The sequence below is a fragment of the Strix uralensis genome, chromosome 5 (assembly GCF_047716275.1).
Source record: "Strix uralensis isolate ZFMK-TIS-50842 chromosome 5, bStrUra1, whole genome shotgun sequence".
Lineage (NCBI taxonomy): Eukaryota > Metazoa > Chordata > Aves > Strigiformes > Strigidae > Strix > Strix uralensis.
In genome coordinates this window covers 73049053-73067596 of record NC_133976.1, presented here as the reverse complement: position 1 = coordinate 73067596, position 18544 = coordinate 73049053, and the positions used below count along the sequence as shown (strand labels likewise).

The 18544-nt window shown below is 44.7% G+C and overlaps 1 protein-coding gene across 3 annotated transcripts in view; it reads left to right on the top strand.

Moving 5' to 3' along the window:
• The window catches only part of NINJ2 (ninjurin 2), a 77570-nt gene that overhangs the window by 56223 nt on the left and 2803 nt on the right, over positions 1-18544 (top strand). For 2 of the 3 annotated variants that reach the window (XM_074871656.1, XM_074871653.1), the window contains exon 2: positions 16796-17027. In XM_074871656.1, coding sequence (XP_074727757.1) covers positions 16799-17027 — 229 coding nt within the window. In that variant the 5' untranslated portion in view covers positions 16796-16798. Of the gene's footprint in view, positions 1-8318; positions 8414-16795; positions 17028-18544 lie in introns of all 3 variants that reach the window. The other variant, XM_074871654.1, reaches the window with a different exon arrangement.

Below are 18544 nucleotides of genomic sequence, written 5' to 3'. Positions count from 1 at the left end.
GTTGCAGGATGCATCTTTTTACCTCACCACAAAATCAATTACATGTTCCATTAATGTTAGTGAAGTCTGGCTGGGGCCCTGAGACTTCATGTACAAATCCCACAGCAGCTCAAGGCTTAGAACAGGACAGTATTCTGTGACAATCTCCTTCCATGAAGAATGTAAGCTCCAGAACTAGCACTTTTCATATGTGGACCTTCCTGTCCCTTCAGAGAGGTCTGTGGCTCTCATTCTGGTGTCTAAGAAAGTACAGAGAGTGCCCCAGCACAGCTCTTGCTGGCATTTCAAAGTCAACAACTGTGCTGACACTCTGAGAATTGCCGAGAGGCTTTGTTGGGTTTGGTCTTGGGAGTCCTTGGATTGACAGGCAATCATTATTGCAGACTATTTCCTCCTCCTGTGGAGTCACTCCATGGTTCTTCTTCCATCAAAAGTAACTGCTTGAAAAGGGAGAATCTGATGGCATTTTCTGCCCTGGATAATCTTCCTACCAAGAAAAAGGATGCATAAAAAAATTAAATCTGTTTGCTGACACACTCAGTTGATGATTTTCTAGGTAACTGTCATAACTGACATTTTGCTGCAGCAGGGTATTACTGTGTCCAGGCTGTGAGAGCAAGCACCAAAAGCATAAAGGAGAAAAGAAAGCTCAGCAATACGGCAGACAGCAGGCTGTGGAGATTCCTAAATTAGCACTGAGCTAAGTCAGTAAGTCTGTGCAGCCCTACATAGCGTCATGCAGCTGTACCAAATTGGAGTGGAAGCAACAGAGAGCAGGGTGTTGCTAAATGATTGCTCAGTTAATCCATAACCTGAATAAACCACCCAGAGATAAGTGAGAGATGATGGTGTGTAAATTGTCAGAACAAAATCTTGATTCCAACTTCACAGGTAGAAGTCTGTAGGTCACAGTGAAGAAAATTTATGCTAGGGAAAAATCTGATCAGGAGTTGTGTGTTTTCCCTGTGCGCACAACACCAAAGATAATACTTTTTGCTGCAAACTTCACCCAGGATGAATTGTGAATCAGTGTACATGAATCACCTGCCAAACCCTCAAGTGCGTCAGTGATAAGAGAATACAAATTCAAAAGTGCAGGTGCCATATCAGCAGCTGGAGTGGAGCTGACAGCACAGCTAGAGACAATGACCATTCCTGAATTCCTTCCTGGCCACAGTTTGAACTTTTCATCTCACTTTCCACATTAAGATATGACGCATCTGAGTGATGCAACCTCTATGCTAGATCTGGATGTCCATCCGAGTTCTCTTGGCTTGTCTGCAATGACATTTTCATTCAGTTTGAGCATTCATAGTTGCTGTTATAAACTCGGACATCACTAACTAAACTTCCCATAACTACCAGGTGTGTCCAGTGACCAAGTTACAGTTCTAGATTTGCCTAATCTCATGGGGTTTTTGTTTTATTCTTTTTGTGTTATTTGGTTTTGTTGGGCGCTTTTTTTTTTTTTTTTTTTTGCTTTTGGGGGGTTGGGTTTTGATTCCCCCCCTCTAATGTACTGATGTAACTCTTCCCGCAGATGACAGTTCTGTTGTCGGCAAGGATACTTAAGGAAACTCCTTGATGAGATTAATTCACAGGAAACTGTTTCAAAGGCATTGTTTTGGTTATCAAAGCAAGTATAGCTTCAGTTGAACTGGGCTCTAATTTTCTTAATTTATTTCTGCAGCCTAATTAAATGCAACTTTTAGTTAATTAATTACACTAAAGAAGATTGCCTCAAATGCATACAAACCCAGTCTGACTTACAGAAATGCTGAGAGTGTGCCAAATCCACCAAAGGCAGGAGGAGCTATTAATCAGTGCCCTTGGACAGAAACCCACACCCCAGCACTGCTCACTGAATGCCTGCTCCTGTTCCCCCCCGCAGGAGGTCACTGGAAGCTTTCTTCCCCACAGCCTTCAACAGAAACACAGTTGGTCATTGAGTCAGGTACATGTCAAACAGGTCCCTGGCTGAAGCTAGCTGCAGCCAAAAGGCCATTCCACAGCCATTTGCTTAAATGTTGCTTTGGCTTCCCTGATGCAAAGCACTTCCTGTGACACTTTAGATATATCAGCATAATGAAGCTCAGAGTTTATTTCCATCCACCTCCTTTCAAGTGACTAGAAAGATGGTATAATTTTCAGAGAGCAGTAGTTTGCTGCACTGTTGCCTGTAACAGCTGCCTAAGCAAAGTATTGCGGCTGAGAAGCTCCCACTGGTTATACTAGAAGTTCCAGCCCTGTTAGGCTCATTAAAAGGAACAGCACTCAGCTTAATGGTTAGGAGAGACCACTATTAATTTTGAAGTGTAGGATTTATAAATCAGTTATTGCTTCTGTAAGTCTGAGACAGAATGCTGGACCGGATGGGTAACAACAACAAGGTCTGATGTGTTCTACCGCTGTGGCCAGAGACAAACCCATACAGGACACCTTGGCTCCACTAGCTAGGCAGGAACCAGCCATCTGATCTTCCTCCTCACACACACCTGCTGTTTGCAGAGCCTTCTCACAAGCACAACTTCAGCCACATGAGCTTTCTTAGTAGCCCGTGAATGCTTACTAACTCATTTCTATTCAATAATCTAGAAAGCCCTCAGCACTTTTGGATCAAACCCCACTATCTGGGGCACTTAAACAGTCTATTTTTGAGATACTTTCCCCTAAGCTTTATCATCCATGTCTTGGGGTAAAAAGTGATGGTGCATGTTCATTCTCTGACAGATCTGAGACAAGTAGACCTTCACCATTTAAGGCTATATGGGAACACTTCCTTCAGAGCACGATTGCTCTAAATCATTGTTTTAGAAACTGAAACAGGAGAATGAAGTCTATGCTTGCTTGCATTCTGTGCACTCTCAGTAAGTGAGGTAGCACAGGATTTAGGTCAAGGCCAATTTTATTTCTAAAACGCTATCCAATCTGACCTTTAGTATTGCTTTTACATAAAACTGAACAGCCACAGCAACAGCTATATGAGGAACTGAGCCCAAAACATAATACTTCTCCAAGCCCTACTGCAGTGTCCTTCCTGTGGTGCAGGGAAGAGAAATTTAAGACTTCAGGAGGCTACTATTGACATTCAGGGTATGTAGTGTTAAAGCAGGAGAGAGAGTTTTAACTGAAGAGAAATTTTATTGGAAGAATGTGTGTCAGGTGGTTGGTATCCAATATTCAAAAGAATACAATCTAGGGCCACCACTAAAAAAGTATCGAATTTTATAAGAGCCAGTTTTACATGCATGACCAACTCCTGAAGTAGTTCTTTTCACAGAGCTCCACTCTTGAGCTTTGCTATAAACTTTACTCACTATTATCTTCCAGTCACAACTTAGTCCAGGGTCTTGTGTATTATTTTAACACAACATAAAAACACAAAGTTAACTCTAAAATACATGATTAATAGAGGAAAAAGGAGGGAGAGAATGCACTACAGTTGCTGCGTATTACTTTTACTGTGTGGATTCCTGCAGCACTCTATTTTAAATAAGTTATATCAGGCATCTTTGAACACCAATTATGCTTTCTGAACTCTTTGCCCTTAGACTTCAATCTGTGCTCTGCAGCTGGTTAGAGAAATTTCCAAATTATACAACGTACTTTTGCAATATCTCCTAACCTAGGACTCTATCTAGAAAGCATAAAACCCCTTTTAGTAATGGTTATATCTAAATTCATAATCCACTGGAAAAAATTGCTAGCATATTAGCAGAGGCATAGGATAACCGATTGCACTGCAAAAATTCTTGCTACCATCTTAACTATGGAGCAACCCTTTGCATTTACAGCTGAGCACCACCTGCTGGATATCTCATCTAATCTGGCTATTTCTCTTGCCACCCTCCTACCAGTAAATCCTAAGAGCAGATCCTAGATTTTAGGAAGACAGACCGATGTAGATGTTACAGCTGGGTGCTGTGACAAGGGACCTGAGATTTCAAAGCCGAGCTTCTGAACTCAGCAAGACACGAAGGTGGAGACAGCTGTAATGCCACAGCTGGAGCAGCCACCAGAGGGAGACAAAACTCTGCAGCCCCCCAACAGGGAGGGCAGCAGAAAATAGCCCTCCCTACTGCATCCACTCCCCACTCTGTCTCAGAGATCAATACAAAACAATTCACAAATAAAAAGCAAAAGCAGCAGAAGTCCCTTCCTTTTCTGTTGAATTCCTGTGTGCCTCATTCTCATTTTAATTGACTTCCCCTGAAATTTATGATTTTGCCTCTCTCCAGCATCCCCTAGTTGAAATGCAATTTGCTGATTTTCTCACCTAGTTCTGTTGTGTCAGTGACCTTGTGATCTCAGCTTAACATTAACTACTTAACCCAGTTTGCCAAGAGGAACAGGTCTGTTACCTACTGTTATGAAAAAATTCTGATCCTGACACTTCAATTTTGCCACATTGATCTTATAGAGTATCTTAACAGAGATGCTTTCAGAGCCACGCTGCTGGAGTATAATTTAATTTAACACTGTGAACTTAAGCCGAGATGGCCAAAGATGAGTGTTTTAATTGTTTAACTTTCATTGAACTCAGTGGAAGTTGGATAGGGAAGTCCCAGCACCATTTTTCAGAAGTGGGAAACATTACTGGCTACCAGCTGTTTCACTTCTGTTCTCTGCCCAACAGCAATTCACAATTGATGTGTAATAGTACTGATATACCAATGGCCATTTCTGTAGCCCACTATATCACTGCTCTGAATTTAGTGTGGCTAGCTGTTACAGCACCATCAAGCTGCACTGAAGGATGGAAAGAAAAAGGAAAAATAACCCCTTCTTATGAATTCTTCTGTCAACACAGCAAGCTATAAACCCAAACAACAGGATGAGCCCACCCTTGAAATTCCTCCAGAAAGACAAGGCAAAGCCAAACTTAATATTTCTAATTATCAAGGAAAACCTTCCACTCTATAACCACCTTAAACCTCCTCCCTGAGCTTTACTGTACACCCTAAGGCAGGGCCTTGGCTCAACTTTCAATTAAATTATTAATATGAACAATAGAGTCAAAGTTTCCCAACTGAGATGCCTCAAGTTTTTAAACCCATATAAAACAACACAACACTAGATACGCTGATTTCAGATTTTCTTCCTGTACCCAGGGTTGTGCAAGGATTTTGTGTTGGCTCTTTCCTTTGTTCCAAAGGTAGGAAGGGCTCCCTTGGTGACCCAGTTCGCTGTGTCCCTGGGCCCTAGTGCTCTCTAGTGACACCACCTTGCCTGGGAATGCTGGGTCCCCTATAAGCCTCTGTAGGGGCTTAATTACAGAGCCTGAACACCCTGTGTGACATTGCTTGAGATCTCATTGGGTCTGTGTGGTTTGGAAAAATCTGCACCAGGCGGGGGAAAAACAAAAAACCAAACAAACCAAACCCAATAATTGCTCCTTGCAACCTTTTTGCTGCTCCCAACTCCTTCACCGTCTCCCATTGTCAGGGTCAGCCTTCTGAAGCAGCCACCTCTAGGGACTTGCATGGGACATGAGAATATCCAACAGAGCCCAGTGCTGCTGCCTTTCTGCAAGGGGACTCATCACAGGGGCTGGTACGTGAGCTTGGGTGGGGGTGCTGGGTCTTGCACAGGGCTAGCTTCTTCCAGACTAATTTCAGAAGATGGCATAACTGCATAGCTTGGTTGCTTCCAATTTATTGTATAGAAACTGTAAGTTGCACATTCCAGTAAAAAGGGCATGGTTGGGACACACTTCCCCACTTGGGGATGGTGTGGGAGGACAGCTGCCCATTTGCCCTGTGCCAGATATTGTTCCCTTGGCCATCAGAAGGTTCTAGAAGAGAGAGAAGAGCATCCAGAGCACACACCACAGGGCTATGCAGGGGAAAGAGGGCAAGTAACTCAGCAAGCATCAGGGAGAGGGCTCACCTGGGGACTTAAAGGAGATCAGCAGGTTTATATACACCAGGTAATCCATGGAAGTTGCTGGAAGGGAAACCAAGACTGAAGAAATAGACTCACTGTGCAAAGAGACTTTGTTTTAAAAGTTAATGTGTCTCACCCAATGATTTCTCTAATTAAAGAATTACCCTTTTTTTAGCTTAACAGACTGTTCTCATAACTCCAATTTTATAGACTAGAGGCTGTTTTTGACTTTTGATGTGAGGCAATGCCACCTCAAGGTTCTGGCTGTTTCAGGTTTCTGTCACATATGGTCAAAAAAACCCCAAAACCCCAGGTTCCGGCACAAAACTCACCCTGACCCCATCTGGATTTTCCTGTTGGTTCACATTCAGGTGACTTCAGCTAACAGCAGTAAGACTGTAGAGAAGCCTGAGCAATATCATCCCCAAAACAATATCTGCATCCCCCCTTTCAAAAGACACTAGATGTGTCAATGAAAGAGGAAAATTGGAGAGGAAGAGCCAAAGGGTAGGATTATTTGGTTCCAACAGTGGGCAAGGACTCAGCAAACTACAGTCTGAAGGAAGGGAGGTAATGCTGCATCTGTCGGAAAACTAGATCAAATTCTGGGTTACAGAATTCTGGGTTGCAGGCTGCCTGTGTGCTCCTAAGCAAGTTTATTTGTGGCTGTCATAACAGGACACCCATGGTGTGATGAAGTGTCTACGTGCCACTTGAATCAGAAAATAATAGCATCCCCTCCTTGTCAGACATATCCCCTGCTTCTGCAATTGAGGTATCTCCTTCCTGACCTGAACTACAGTGATGATTTCTTCCAGAAGATGAGAGGAGCAAGGAGCTGTTGTATTCAACACATTACATACTTACAGGCTTCAGAGGCAAAAGCTTAACCTTAGCTGCTCAGAAGGGAATACCTCTAGGCCTCTCTAAGGCATGTCACTGAGTGTTTTCACTGCTTTAAAACTCTGAACTTGTAGATGTTTCCCACCAGATTGGCAGATAGTTTCAGAAATATCATGTATATGTTCAAGAGCTGTCTTGCATATATAAGCTCACTTTTCTTAGTTGCCTTTTGAGGATGCCTAAGAAGCAGACATCTCGAATGGTCCATAGGATACAGATGAAAACCAGCTGCCTTCTCTAGTAGGAATTTGTTTCAAGTATCTTCTTGACTCAATCTTTCTTCACACTGACCTTTCTGAAGCAATGCATGCCTAAACTGCTCAATGCTTTGCCACTTGAAGGAGAAACGACATTTAAGCCAGTGAATCCATACTCAATTAAGAAACTTGAATATACATCTTGAGGGTTGATGTAGCAAGCGTAGGAGACAGAAAAGCTCTGTACTGCGTACTTCAGAAATTAGCTATGCTCATATCTTGTCCTGAAAAAACAGAGTACTTATAGATAGTTGCTGGTAACCATCCATGACTGCTGTCAGGTAAGTGAAGCTTTGTAGTGAAAGCAAGAGACTCAAGGGCAGGACACCGGTCTCATTCTGTACTCTGCCATCCTTCACTGATCTGTGATGATGCCTTTTGGCTTCTCAGCTGGTTCACTTATTAAAACATGGGTAATAGTTACATGTGTAAATGCTCTGCACAAGCTAACAATAAATCCTATTAAAGATTCAGTTAAACTTTGAGGAACTTCCTACCTTTTTGTCTCTAATAGAGTTAGGATAAGAGGCTCTGACTGAGACCAGAGCGCCATTGAACTAGTTACTGTACACATTAAAAAAAAAAAAAAAAAAAAAAAGGAGGCATTTTCTTGGGCTGGAAAGCTCTTAATATATGAGAACTAAAATAGTTTTATCCACATTTTTACAAAGACAGAAATTACACAACAGCTTAGAACCAAGATCAGACCTCTCCAACTCCTAGAAGTGCCTTTACCCACACAGCCCCATTCTTGCCCACTTTAGCCACAGCAGCAGTGAAGCCCTCTAAAACGTAGCTAAATGACTTGCCATAATCAATCCAAGAACAGGAGCAATAGCCTCAGTCAGACAATAACCAAACCACAAGCAGAAATGCTAATGTATTCACCCCACACAAAGCAACACTAAACCCAGGGCAAACAAACATGACAGTCCTTCAGCCAGGCTCAGAGAGACGCCACGGATGTGCTCAGTGGTACTCAGAGGTGCTCCCACACATGCCGCTGAGAAGACAGCCATCCTCCTTTCAGGCACAGCACCTCACATCCTCTCCAGGCTACCCATTGCCCCGGCAAGGCAATAGCAGCCTTCCTTGGCACAGCAGGCTCCCAAGCAAGAGGCAGCCGGGCAAGACAGAGCTTAACGGAAGGGCGTGAACGCTAATTGAATCTGAACAGCCCTAGCCATGCATCACTTCGCATTTTCTCATGTTAAAATGCAACAGCCATTTGTTAGAGCACTCCTAATGTGTTTAAAATCTTTCCATTGACAGCTGATGTTGGTTCTAAGCTGGCATTCTCAAGCAGCCTAGCATAGACCTGAGATGTCGCTCTGCAGACTTCCCTACCCTGAACTCCATTACTGACTGCAAGTATCTGCACCTCTCACCCCGGTTACTAACTCACTAGTTTCTGAATGCAATACCTAGTTTGGCCAGCCTTGGGAAAAAAAAAAAAAAAAACCACATAAACAATTGGAATTAAGGATTTATGAAAGTTTAGATCAGCAATAGCACCTTTTTTTTTTTTTTTTAACCTCTCCTTATGGCATAAGGCCAGATGCTCAGCTGCGAACTGACACAACTCAGGGTGTGCCAGTTCTGAACAAAATCCGCAGATTCAGCCTTTTTAGATCCAGAGATTGGCTCAATTTCCCGGCAGAGGAGGAAGCTAAGCCTGGCAGTTTTTGAAAAAAGAGAATACTATGCACCCAGGTGAGACGAAATCAGCAGGATCTGCTTGGAGATGCTGGTGAGCACTGCAATAGGAGACAGACACTGACCCGCAGGACATTGAGAGTGTTACTACACATGACACTGGAAAAAATGCTTTGCAGATGAAAGACCTTATAAATAATAGAGTGACCAAAACCCCTGAGTTTCACTGTTTATGGATGTGATTTAATCAGCCCTGCCTCTGTTCAAACCCTCAGTCATGTTCTCCCCTCTTTCCATCCAGACTCTCACAGCTTCCTTTCCCCTGAGCACTCAGAGGGTGACCTGGGACACATACACGTCATAACCTCCAGATGCACCTGAACTCCAGTGCCTCAGAGTGAGGTTTACCTGGGAAATACTGCAAGATGTAAAGCCCCCCTGGAAATAAGAAAAATCACCTACCTAATTTCATCAGCTTCAGTGGCTTACTTCCATGATGAATTCAGTTCATGTCTAGTATATATGCAACACAGGCAGATATTGCACTTCTACAGTAGATCTTAAGCATCTCTCTCCCTACACATCACCTATCTGAGCATTCTCATTACTTTACAGAGGAGGAAACCAAGATCCAGGGAGGATCAAGTAGGATGCCCTAAGCCACACAGCAAAGACAAATTAGCCTTAGGCTTCCTCATATGAAAAGCAACATCAGACCAGGGCTGGGATGGTTCTGTATACAGAGTTACAGGCCACTGGGTGAACAGAGCATGAGGGACTGTTGTTATGCTTGTCCCATTCTAAGATTTTAAAAATTTTTGTTTGTTTGTTTTTTTTACCCTACACATCTGCTACAAACCACAGTCAGAGGGGAGTTGGATCTTTGGTCTGATCCAGTACAGCTGTTACTATGCTCCTTCAGTTTTAGAAATCAACCTGACCCCTCAGCATTGGATGCAAACACCGTTAGACTTGGAAGAAGTTCAAATTTAGGACCTTGCTTTAGGAATGTTTTGTATTAAAATGATTTATATAAACACATTCGCTCTTTGGATCTGGCAGCAGCCTGCAATCAGGCCCAGCTTTTCTTAATATTTTGGGCCATAAGCCATCCAGCATGGGGATTTATTCATCTTAACGTGTTTAGCTTTGTAAGCACAATGCAGTAGTTACTGTTGTGCCTCCCGGCTGCTCTTCCATTTTTTATAAACTAATTTTCTCTGCTAACCTACTTTTAATTTTTTCTTGTAAAGCTGTTTTTAGTATTCTCTTGCCTTTTTTTTTTTTTTTCTTCTCACCCCCTCCAAACACTGGGGTAAAACTTCTCCGGGTGCTAAACACTAGTGATTTGAATAGGCTCCAGCTTCTATATCCTGGCTTTGGAAATAATTGTTCCCACTAATCCTTTTGAATGCACTCCCAATTCCATACATTCAAAGAGCTGTCATGTCCCCCCCCACATACACACCCAATTGCTTCTGTTCAGCAATCAGAGATCATGCATCAGCACATTGTAATTGCTGGTGCCAAGCAGTTCTTGAGCCCCCAAACCTACTAACTGCTTCCGAGCTATGGATGGAGGCTCCTCTACCAATGTCACTGCCCTTCCCACCTTGTTCTCATCCCAGCTACCTGGAAAAGAAAAATTATCTTCTATTCCAGCTCAGCCCTGCAGCCTGCCAGTCGATTCCTGGATCCCTTCAATTCAGTATCATAAATACACTTAACAAGGGAGTTTAATATAGATTTGGTACGACAGTTATTTGAGCGATACATAATTTATGTTGCCCTGTAGCATAGGAAGCCGTGAGTGGCGTCTGAGAGTGAATGGATTCAGGAAATTTGCCATACAGCAGCACAAACTGCCAAAGGGAGAAAAGATTGGGGAAGAAAAAGGAGAGCGAGCAACCCAAGGAAGGGGGTGTATAAAGGAGAAGAGCTCAATAGCAGGAAAAAATGTGAAAGAAAGACAAGGTGAAAGGCACAGGGTGAGAAAAGACTGGAGAATGAGAGAAGAAGAGGATGAAAGGAGAGAGGAGGAGCTGAACAGAAGATGCAGACAGGGGCAGAGAAGGTCTGCAGGATGAATAAGAGATGAGCAGAAGCATGGAAAGGGAGAAATGGAGAGCAGAGCATGCACACTTGATGTGACAAGCAGGTCTCTGCAGGCTTTGAGTGCTGCAGCCAGCCAGGAAGCAGAACCAACTGCCATGTCAGCCGGAGGGCAAGGGCGAGGAGAGACACCCCAGCTCTCCTGGGGCTTGGCTACCTCATGATTCACCCCCCGCTCCTCTCCTCTGCTCCCCCCGCCAGCCACAGTCAGGGGACTGCCTGGCTTCCCTACCCACTTCCAGCCCTTCAGCTCTGCGTGGTTTTAGGTTTTGCTGTTGGCCTCCTGCTCTTGCATGGCCTCATTTCAGGAAGTTGTATGAGGATACAAGGCCAGCCTTCCAGCTGGGTAAATCGGAGAGGCTCTGCTAGCACTCTCACCCAGCTCTCACTGTCATCCCTTCAGCAATACTAGTGTTCCACCTGGGCACTCCTTAGCTCAAGGATGAAGGTCCTAAGTGCTGCACTGTGGTGACATCTCTGCCCAAGAGAGCTCACCAAGTTTGCTTGTGGGTGGTAGATGAGACATAGAAGGCAGATAAAGCAAATGGAGAGTGGGAGTTTGGTGAGACTAGAGAGCATGAACAGTGCTTAGCAAGCACACAGGATCTGTACCTGCCATTTGCCTAGGCCTCCACTTCTGAAGAGGCACTGACTCTCAGCTCCTGGAAGTTACATTTTGGTCGGAGAGCTCTCATCCAAACCATCAGTGTCAGTGAGCCCTCTGTTACACTGAGCAGTGACCTGTCACTGAAGTGTAGGAACACCTCAGAGAAAGATCCCCATCAGGACCAGTCTGTACATGGGGAGAGCCTCAGATACCACGACAGCATCCCTGATTTATTTTCTGGGATTTATCCAATATGAATTGAAGGCAACACAACCATCTGGCTCCAAACAGGACCCCTTGCAAGCAGAACAGATGGCTATAGTAAAAGGAAAAAACCCTAAGCACAACTGGACTAGCTGACAGCCTCCACAGAGGTGGAAGAGGGGGACTGGACCTGAACACTCAGTTTTCCTTCTGCCTGCAGCATCCATGACGAAGTTTACTATTACTTTTGTTCATGGAATGCAGCCAAGATGCTTGCTGTTGTGCCAAATTGGAGAAAACCAGCCTTGCAGAGTTTGCAATATAGTTGACCAAAGCATTCCCTGTGTGTCCCTTTCTCTTGCACAAGTGTGGCTGTGCACAAACCTGCTTCCTCGCCTGCAAGCTGACAGGTACAGCTCTGTGATGGAAGTCCAGCTCGTGCAGTGGGCAGATGCCTGGTAATTGCTACTATTCCTAGTGCTGCCACTGATGCTGCCTGTGCCTAGGAATGGCATGTAGGCCAAAAATATTAAAATTGGCTCTCTTCATCCCAAGTGAGGTGGTTAGGAGCTGCAGGGAGTTAGCTCCCCTGGAACAGCAGAGTAGCTAATAACTGCACTTAAAAGTAGCAGTATTGATTGAGAGCAGGGCCTTTAATCTCTCTGCTTTCTGACCATAGAAAGGGAACTGTGCTCCTCTCCTACCTTGCAAGATGATGACTTTCTGTGCGCTTCAACCTTCATCAACCGACGTTTACAAAGTACTTCTAAAGCTGCCAACTGGCAAATACTATGGAAAAATACCCCGGCTTTTCCCTGGTGCCTGATGCTGCGTGTGTGCATGCCTGCGTGTGCTCGCCTGTGTGCGGCCGGCTGTTTATCGGCCGGGATCCCCACAATGGGCGTCTCTGCACCTACCCCTCTGAGTGCACAGCCTGCATTCATGTTTCTGTTTTCTCTGGCATTCTCCAGTATTTCCCTTGGAACTAATGGCCAATAATATAGTTTCTCCCCAGACATCCCCCTCTGCCACAGCGCTCCCATGAAGAGGATTATCATTCTCATACTTGTGAGCCTCATGCTGTCCCACTGTCTCTTTCAGGCTGTTGGCCCCTGGGGAGAGGGTCACAAAACCCACAAAGCACAGAGATTTGCAATTAGATCTGCTCTGTAATTTTTTTTTCTGCCCTGAAAAATACAACAGAGAAACTGTAAGTTTTGTAGAAATTGTCCAAGTAGCTTTAAGAAAGCTCTGTGCTACCCTCAGCCCAAAATATGCAAGCTTTGGAAAGAAATATTTAGATGAATCTCCTCCAAAAGTTTTCAGAAAAAAGTAGATATTTCTTGTAAAACTAAATGCATAATAAAAAGCAAAGAATTTCCATTGAAAACTAATTTCAGTGGAAATTTTTCAGGTAGCTTCAGTGAGCTGTGGAGATCAGCATGCCCTCTGGTGCCAGAGCCAGGTTTTACAGGCCCTGGGACCTGCCAGCTCCCTACAGAAAAAACAGAGATCAAGTTTAAAAAGAAGAAAAAAAAAAAAATCCCACGCTTGTGGTGATATTCACTCTTCTTTCTGTAATTCCTACAAAAATCAAAAATAACAATAGCAGTGAAAGTAAATATTTGTGTGTGTGTGCGCACTCTTTGAGTAACAATAAAGCCTCTAACTTGCAAAACGTAACTGGGTGCCTCACTCAGCCCCTGGAGTGATCTGTATCGCTGTGCCACGTTTACACAAAAGGAAGCAGAAAGGGGATTTGCCTGAGGTCAGATTGAAGTCAGCAGAGTCTTTGCAGGGAAAGAGGCTGTCTCCTATGGAAAGCCAAAACATCCGGAAATTGGACACAGGAGCTGAGCTCCAGCACCAGTTCAGCCAGTGCTGTTGTGACTGGACTGTACTTTTTCAAGTCCTGATTTCCCTACCCTTAAAAAGAGGGCAATAATGATGCATCCCCATCTTGGGAAGGTGCTGCATACTGGTAGGTGCTATTTTCCAGCAGACATGCTGGCTCCACAACAACGCTTGCAAGATGAACTTGGTGTCTGACTGACAGATCCAGGTTTCCTCTCTTTGACACAATACAGAGAAGAAAAGGCAGCGATCCCCACTCTCAGAAGGGGAACACTTTCACAGTGACCATAAAGACACCAGCTCTAGCCTGATGACATAAATCACTTTGATGAGCCTTCAGGTATGTTCTGTGACTTCACTTATGGCTCCGTTTGCCAAAAGGGAATCATTTAATCTCCCCAGCGATCCCACATAACCCCCCACAGCTGCCTGGGCAATCCTGCTGCAGGGAAACCAGAGTTGCTTGTGAATCAGCTCCTGAGCTGCAGCAGTTTACAGGACTAAACTTTAAGACAAAGCAAAAGCAGAAATGGTCCTATATTGGAAAATTGTGCATGCATTGTGACAGCTCAGAAAAAGAGTCACAGCCATGTGTTCATACTCCAGCAATGCAGAGGTTAGCTGGCAACAGCTATGGCACCAGGCATCCCAAGCAAAGCCATCCTCCTGCATTAATTGAAACGCTGGGTCTCTGAAGACTCCTGGTTTGTTTAAGTCTCTTGTTATTTGAGACTCCGGGCTTGCATTCGTAGCTGCTGGACTAGGCAGAATACTCTGTAAGGGCCAAATCCATACAGGAGCTGGATTTCTCTAACTTTAGCTGTCATCATAAGGACTCCTGCAAACTGATTGATTGTTTAAGCTGCCTAAGTGAAAGCTTGGTGTCCAGCTTTCATCATCCAGTAACCTTTTGGCCACATTTGTGGATCTACTAAGTTGACAGAACTTTGAAACAAGAATCACAGTTTTTCATAGGGTTTCCTAGATCCAGTGACTCCACAACGGAGAGCAGTGGCCATCCCTGCCTGTAGTATCATGTCCCAAACAAGGGAATATGCCATTGCACTAATCCATACAAGAAAAGACCATGTGAAAGCTTTCTATTTTCATTGCCTGATCATCTGGGACACAGAGCTCCGTATGTTGCAGCTCCGCCCCATTTCACACTCCAGGTAAAGAAGCGTGGGGGCAGCTCAAAAGGAGGATGTGTTTTCATTCAACAAGAGCTACTGACTTGCTTTATTTGTCTCCACATAAGCAACTGGGAACAGATGTCTCAGCCTCCTTGTACCAGTCACTCATTTAACAAAAGCTCTGTCTTGTTTGTACAGCGTCCTTGTTCTCTCACCCTTAACTCATCATTACACAGAGATAAACTATCAATGCCCAGCCTTGTGACGCTGCAGAGAGGAGGGCTGACTCCTCAGGAATAAGGAAGAAAACACATGAAAGGGGTCAAATCTCAAACCTTGCACCACTTGGTATGGGTACCACTCTGTTGCAACAGGATCATGTGCTTTTAAGCCAACTGAGAAGGGGCAGTACCTAAATACAGGTTTTTAAAACATATTCCCAGGATCAGACCTTTTGCTGGCCTCCTCTCCCCAAGACATGAGATACCTCTATTCTGCCCCAGACACCAGACAGTAACATTTAGGAAATCTTGAACCCCTATGCACTGCTTTAGAGTCCTTACCAGCTCTCTAGACATCTACTTTTATCTCCTTCCAGTATCTTTTAACTTCTACCTTCCACAGCAAGAAATACAGGCTTTGCAAAGGAGCCACTTAACCACAGTCACTTTACTGTTAGAACCCACAAGAATTACATGCTTTAAGGTATCAAAGAAAAAAAATCCCCAAAAGTAATTTCCTACCCCAAGCCAGCCCCTTCTTAGGGCTCACAGTTCACCAATAGTTCAAATTGGACATAGTCCTTCCTGGCTGCTTTTTACTCTGCATCTTTTTCATGTGAGGGTGAATGCTGGCACAGGCCACAACCCCCTTCTGAAATTCAGCCCTAATTTCGGTATCAGACACACAACTACACACAGCATTCTCCCACGATCCCTGACTTCGCTCACACTCCCACCCCAGCACAGAAAAAGCCACTCTTGCACAGTGATGCACAAAGAGACCAGAGACAGCAGCATGAATCACTAGCCATAACCCTCCTCTAGTGTCATACTTGGAGAAAAGATTATCTTTTGTACTTTATCCGGTACAAAAGGACTAAAATAGGACTTCTTACCATTTGATGTAGCACAGTCCTACTTCCAGTATGCACCTGGAGAAAGCTCTTCCACCACTCTGAGCAACAAAGGTCACCTCAGGCCCACACCTGACCCTTACCTCCAGATTTAAAAGGTTATCCATCAGACAGCACAGAGGGCAAGGCTGCTGGTCTTCACTACAGCTGACATGAGGCTGATTACCCAGAACTGCAGCCTGTCTGCTATGTGGAAGCATTTTTCTTTCTTTCTAAGAAAGAAGATCATAGCTTGTTGCAGATATATCCAAATCTTTTGTAGTTGTTGCCTTTGCTGGTAGTTTATTACCAGCTGATGACACTCTGGGTGAATTGAAAACTATCACTCCCTTTTTTAATTTTTTTTTTCATCATTTGGGTCAAGCAACCAAATGACCTAGAGCGTGCAGTTAGGTTAAGGGCAACCAGGTGATTTATCCCTTGTAAATACCTGTCTTTTTCCATTGACAAAAAATGTGCCTGAATGATTAAAGTTAGGTGTGATGGTTCCCACTCCTTGTCATGGTGTGCTTCAGTGACTGATGTTTTGAAGAAATAGTGTCACTAGTTTCAGAAACAAAAATGCCCCATCTGCTCTAGCATCTTGTGTAAGACAGTAACCAGCAAAAAGTGTTCAGAGGAGATATAAAGCCCAGCTACTGACAATCCTTTGAACGCCAACCCAAAGAGAAGATGTCTCTCTAATCCCCTCTAAGTTTGAGGCTTGTCTGTGCCCTGAAGGAAGAGAATTTAATATTTCTTGCAAAATCCCTGGCTCTGGGTAATCTACATTATTGTAACTCTGGACAAGTTTGTTTTCCACAAAAATACCCAGTATTTTTCTAACCTTGCCGAGCTCTTGATCACCACAAGTATCTTGTGCCTATTAATATCACGAGGTGACTGTGAGGGGAAACTGGGTGCTTTCAACATTTTTGAAACACGCAACTTTGACTCTTTCCCAGGCTTTCTGGATAAACCCCATGGGGAGGCAGCAGCCCATTCGACACAGACAGGTCTGTCAGCTTAGCAATTGTACCAGTTCATGTGGTTTCTCCTGTCTCCCCAGGGCATGAATCCTCAGCTCCGGATTAACGGGCCGATGAACATCAACCACTACGCAACGAAGAAGAGCGTGGCAGAGAGCATGCTGGATGTGGCGTTGTTCATGGCGAACGTCACGCAGCTCAAAGCAGTGCTGGAGCAGGGGACTTCCTTCCAGTACTACACCACCCTCATCGTGCTCATCAGCATCTCTCTCTTCTTCCAGGTGATGATCGGGATTCTCCTCATCATCACTGGTAAGGCAGCCACCAAGGCACATCCACCCTTGCAGGATGCTAAAGGGGCAGGGCATCCTGTGGTTTGGCTGGCATGGGGGTGGAAAGGAGAAGCCTCTTCTCCCAAATCATTCCCCCTGGCTCCAACCAGGGCTGCGGGAGGGTTGAAGACAGCTTGACGTGGGCAGTGGGGAGGTCTGTGTTACCGTTTTTCAAAGTGGGGAGTGGGTTGGGTTTTTCTCTTGCATAACAGCTGTGAGCACTACTCTTCCTTCACTTCCCCACTGATGAGTCCCTATTGCAGGGAGAGAGCTGGGTTTTGGGCCTCTTGCTGCCCATCCTCTAACGTGCCCTTCATGCAGCTCCTGCAAATACTACATTTTAGCTGTATCTTTCGCCTCACTCAAGCTGGGGCCTAACAGAACAATTTAGGTGGAAGTATTCTCTGTATTAACCTCACATTTAACCAATCCCACAGTTCTCCTTGTGCCATACAGACAGTACGTTAACACCAGCATTTCAAACAGGCTTGCCCAGTGTTCCATCTGATACAGGAATTGCTGTATTTCAGCCTCCAACACATGCCCAGTATTAAAAGTCTGCAGAACACTGCCTTTTCCTGTATACCCTATGTGTCTTTTTTTTACATGGGACATGGGTTCGGAGGCTATGGGAAATCCTGTGATGTGTTCCTTCCCCTGCCTCACATGGCACAACCTTTCCCAGTGGCAGCTGCTGCGGCTGGAGCCAGCTGTGAGGAGAAGGGGGACAGGGGACCACAACTGAGGACAGGGAGCCACAAGCTGCTGTTTGCACAGCTTATTGGCCAGACAGCCCCAGTAACTGGAGCGTTCCTGTGTCTAAACTGACCAATGCCCATCAGCTAGGGCTGGTCCCATTCATGTACCCAGATTCCTCTTGGTCTGGGGGCAAGGAGGGGGTTGATAGCTGTGTCAAGGAGAAACTGGTCTCCCAATCAGAGTACAACGTTGCTGACCTTGTCCCCCCACATCACCCAGCCCTTGCTTGCCATGTCCATGCAGTGGGGGAGTCACACGGCACATGTCTGGCTACCATGGAGCAGTAATTTGGCTATTTAGAGTTGGCCCATCGGAGGGCTGTGGCACCTCCATGGCAAAACAAAGACATGACATAAAGAAAAGATATTTTTCCTCTGCTCCATCCTCCTTTGTCATCCTAGGGTAAGCTGTGGCCCCTGTGAAGTTCCTGGGACTATTCCCCCAGCTCTGTGGCTGCAGTGCTGAAGTGCTAAGGCTTGGACAACAGGCCCAAGCCTGAGTTGACCTATAGATGAATCCTGTATATTTTATAACTGATAACCATTGTGCTAGTAGGTATTGTACTAAGTTATAACAACCCACTTATGCTGGTGTAAAAAGCGCTAAAGTATTGAAATACTGCAGCCTGAACAACAGGCCCCAAGCTGAAGCTGCTAACTTAGCATGTAGTCATTAGTAAAATATGTAAACTCGCTAGTGAAAGACAAAATATAATCAGTAGAGAGGAGAGAATGTATC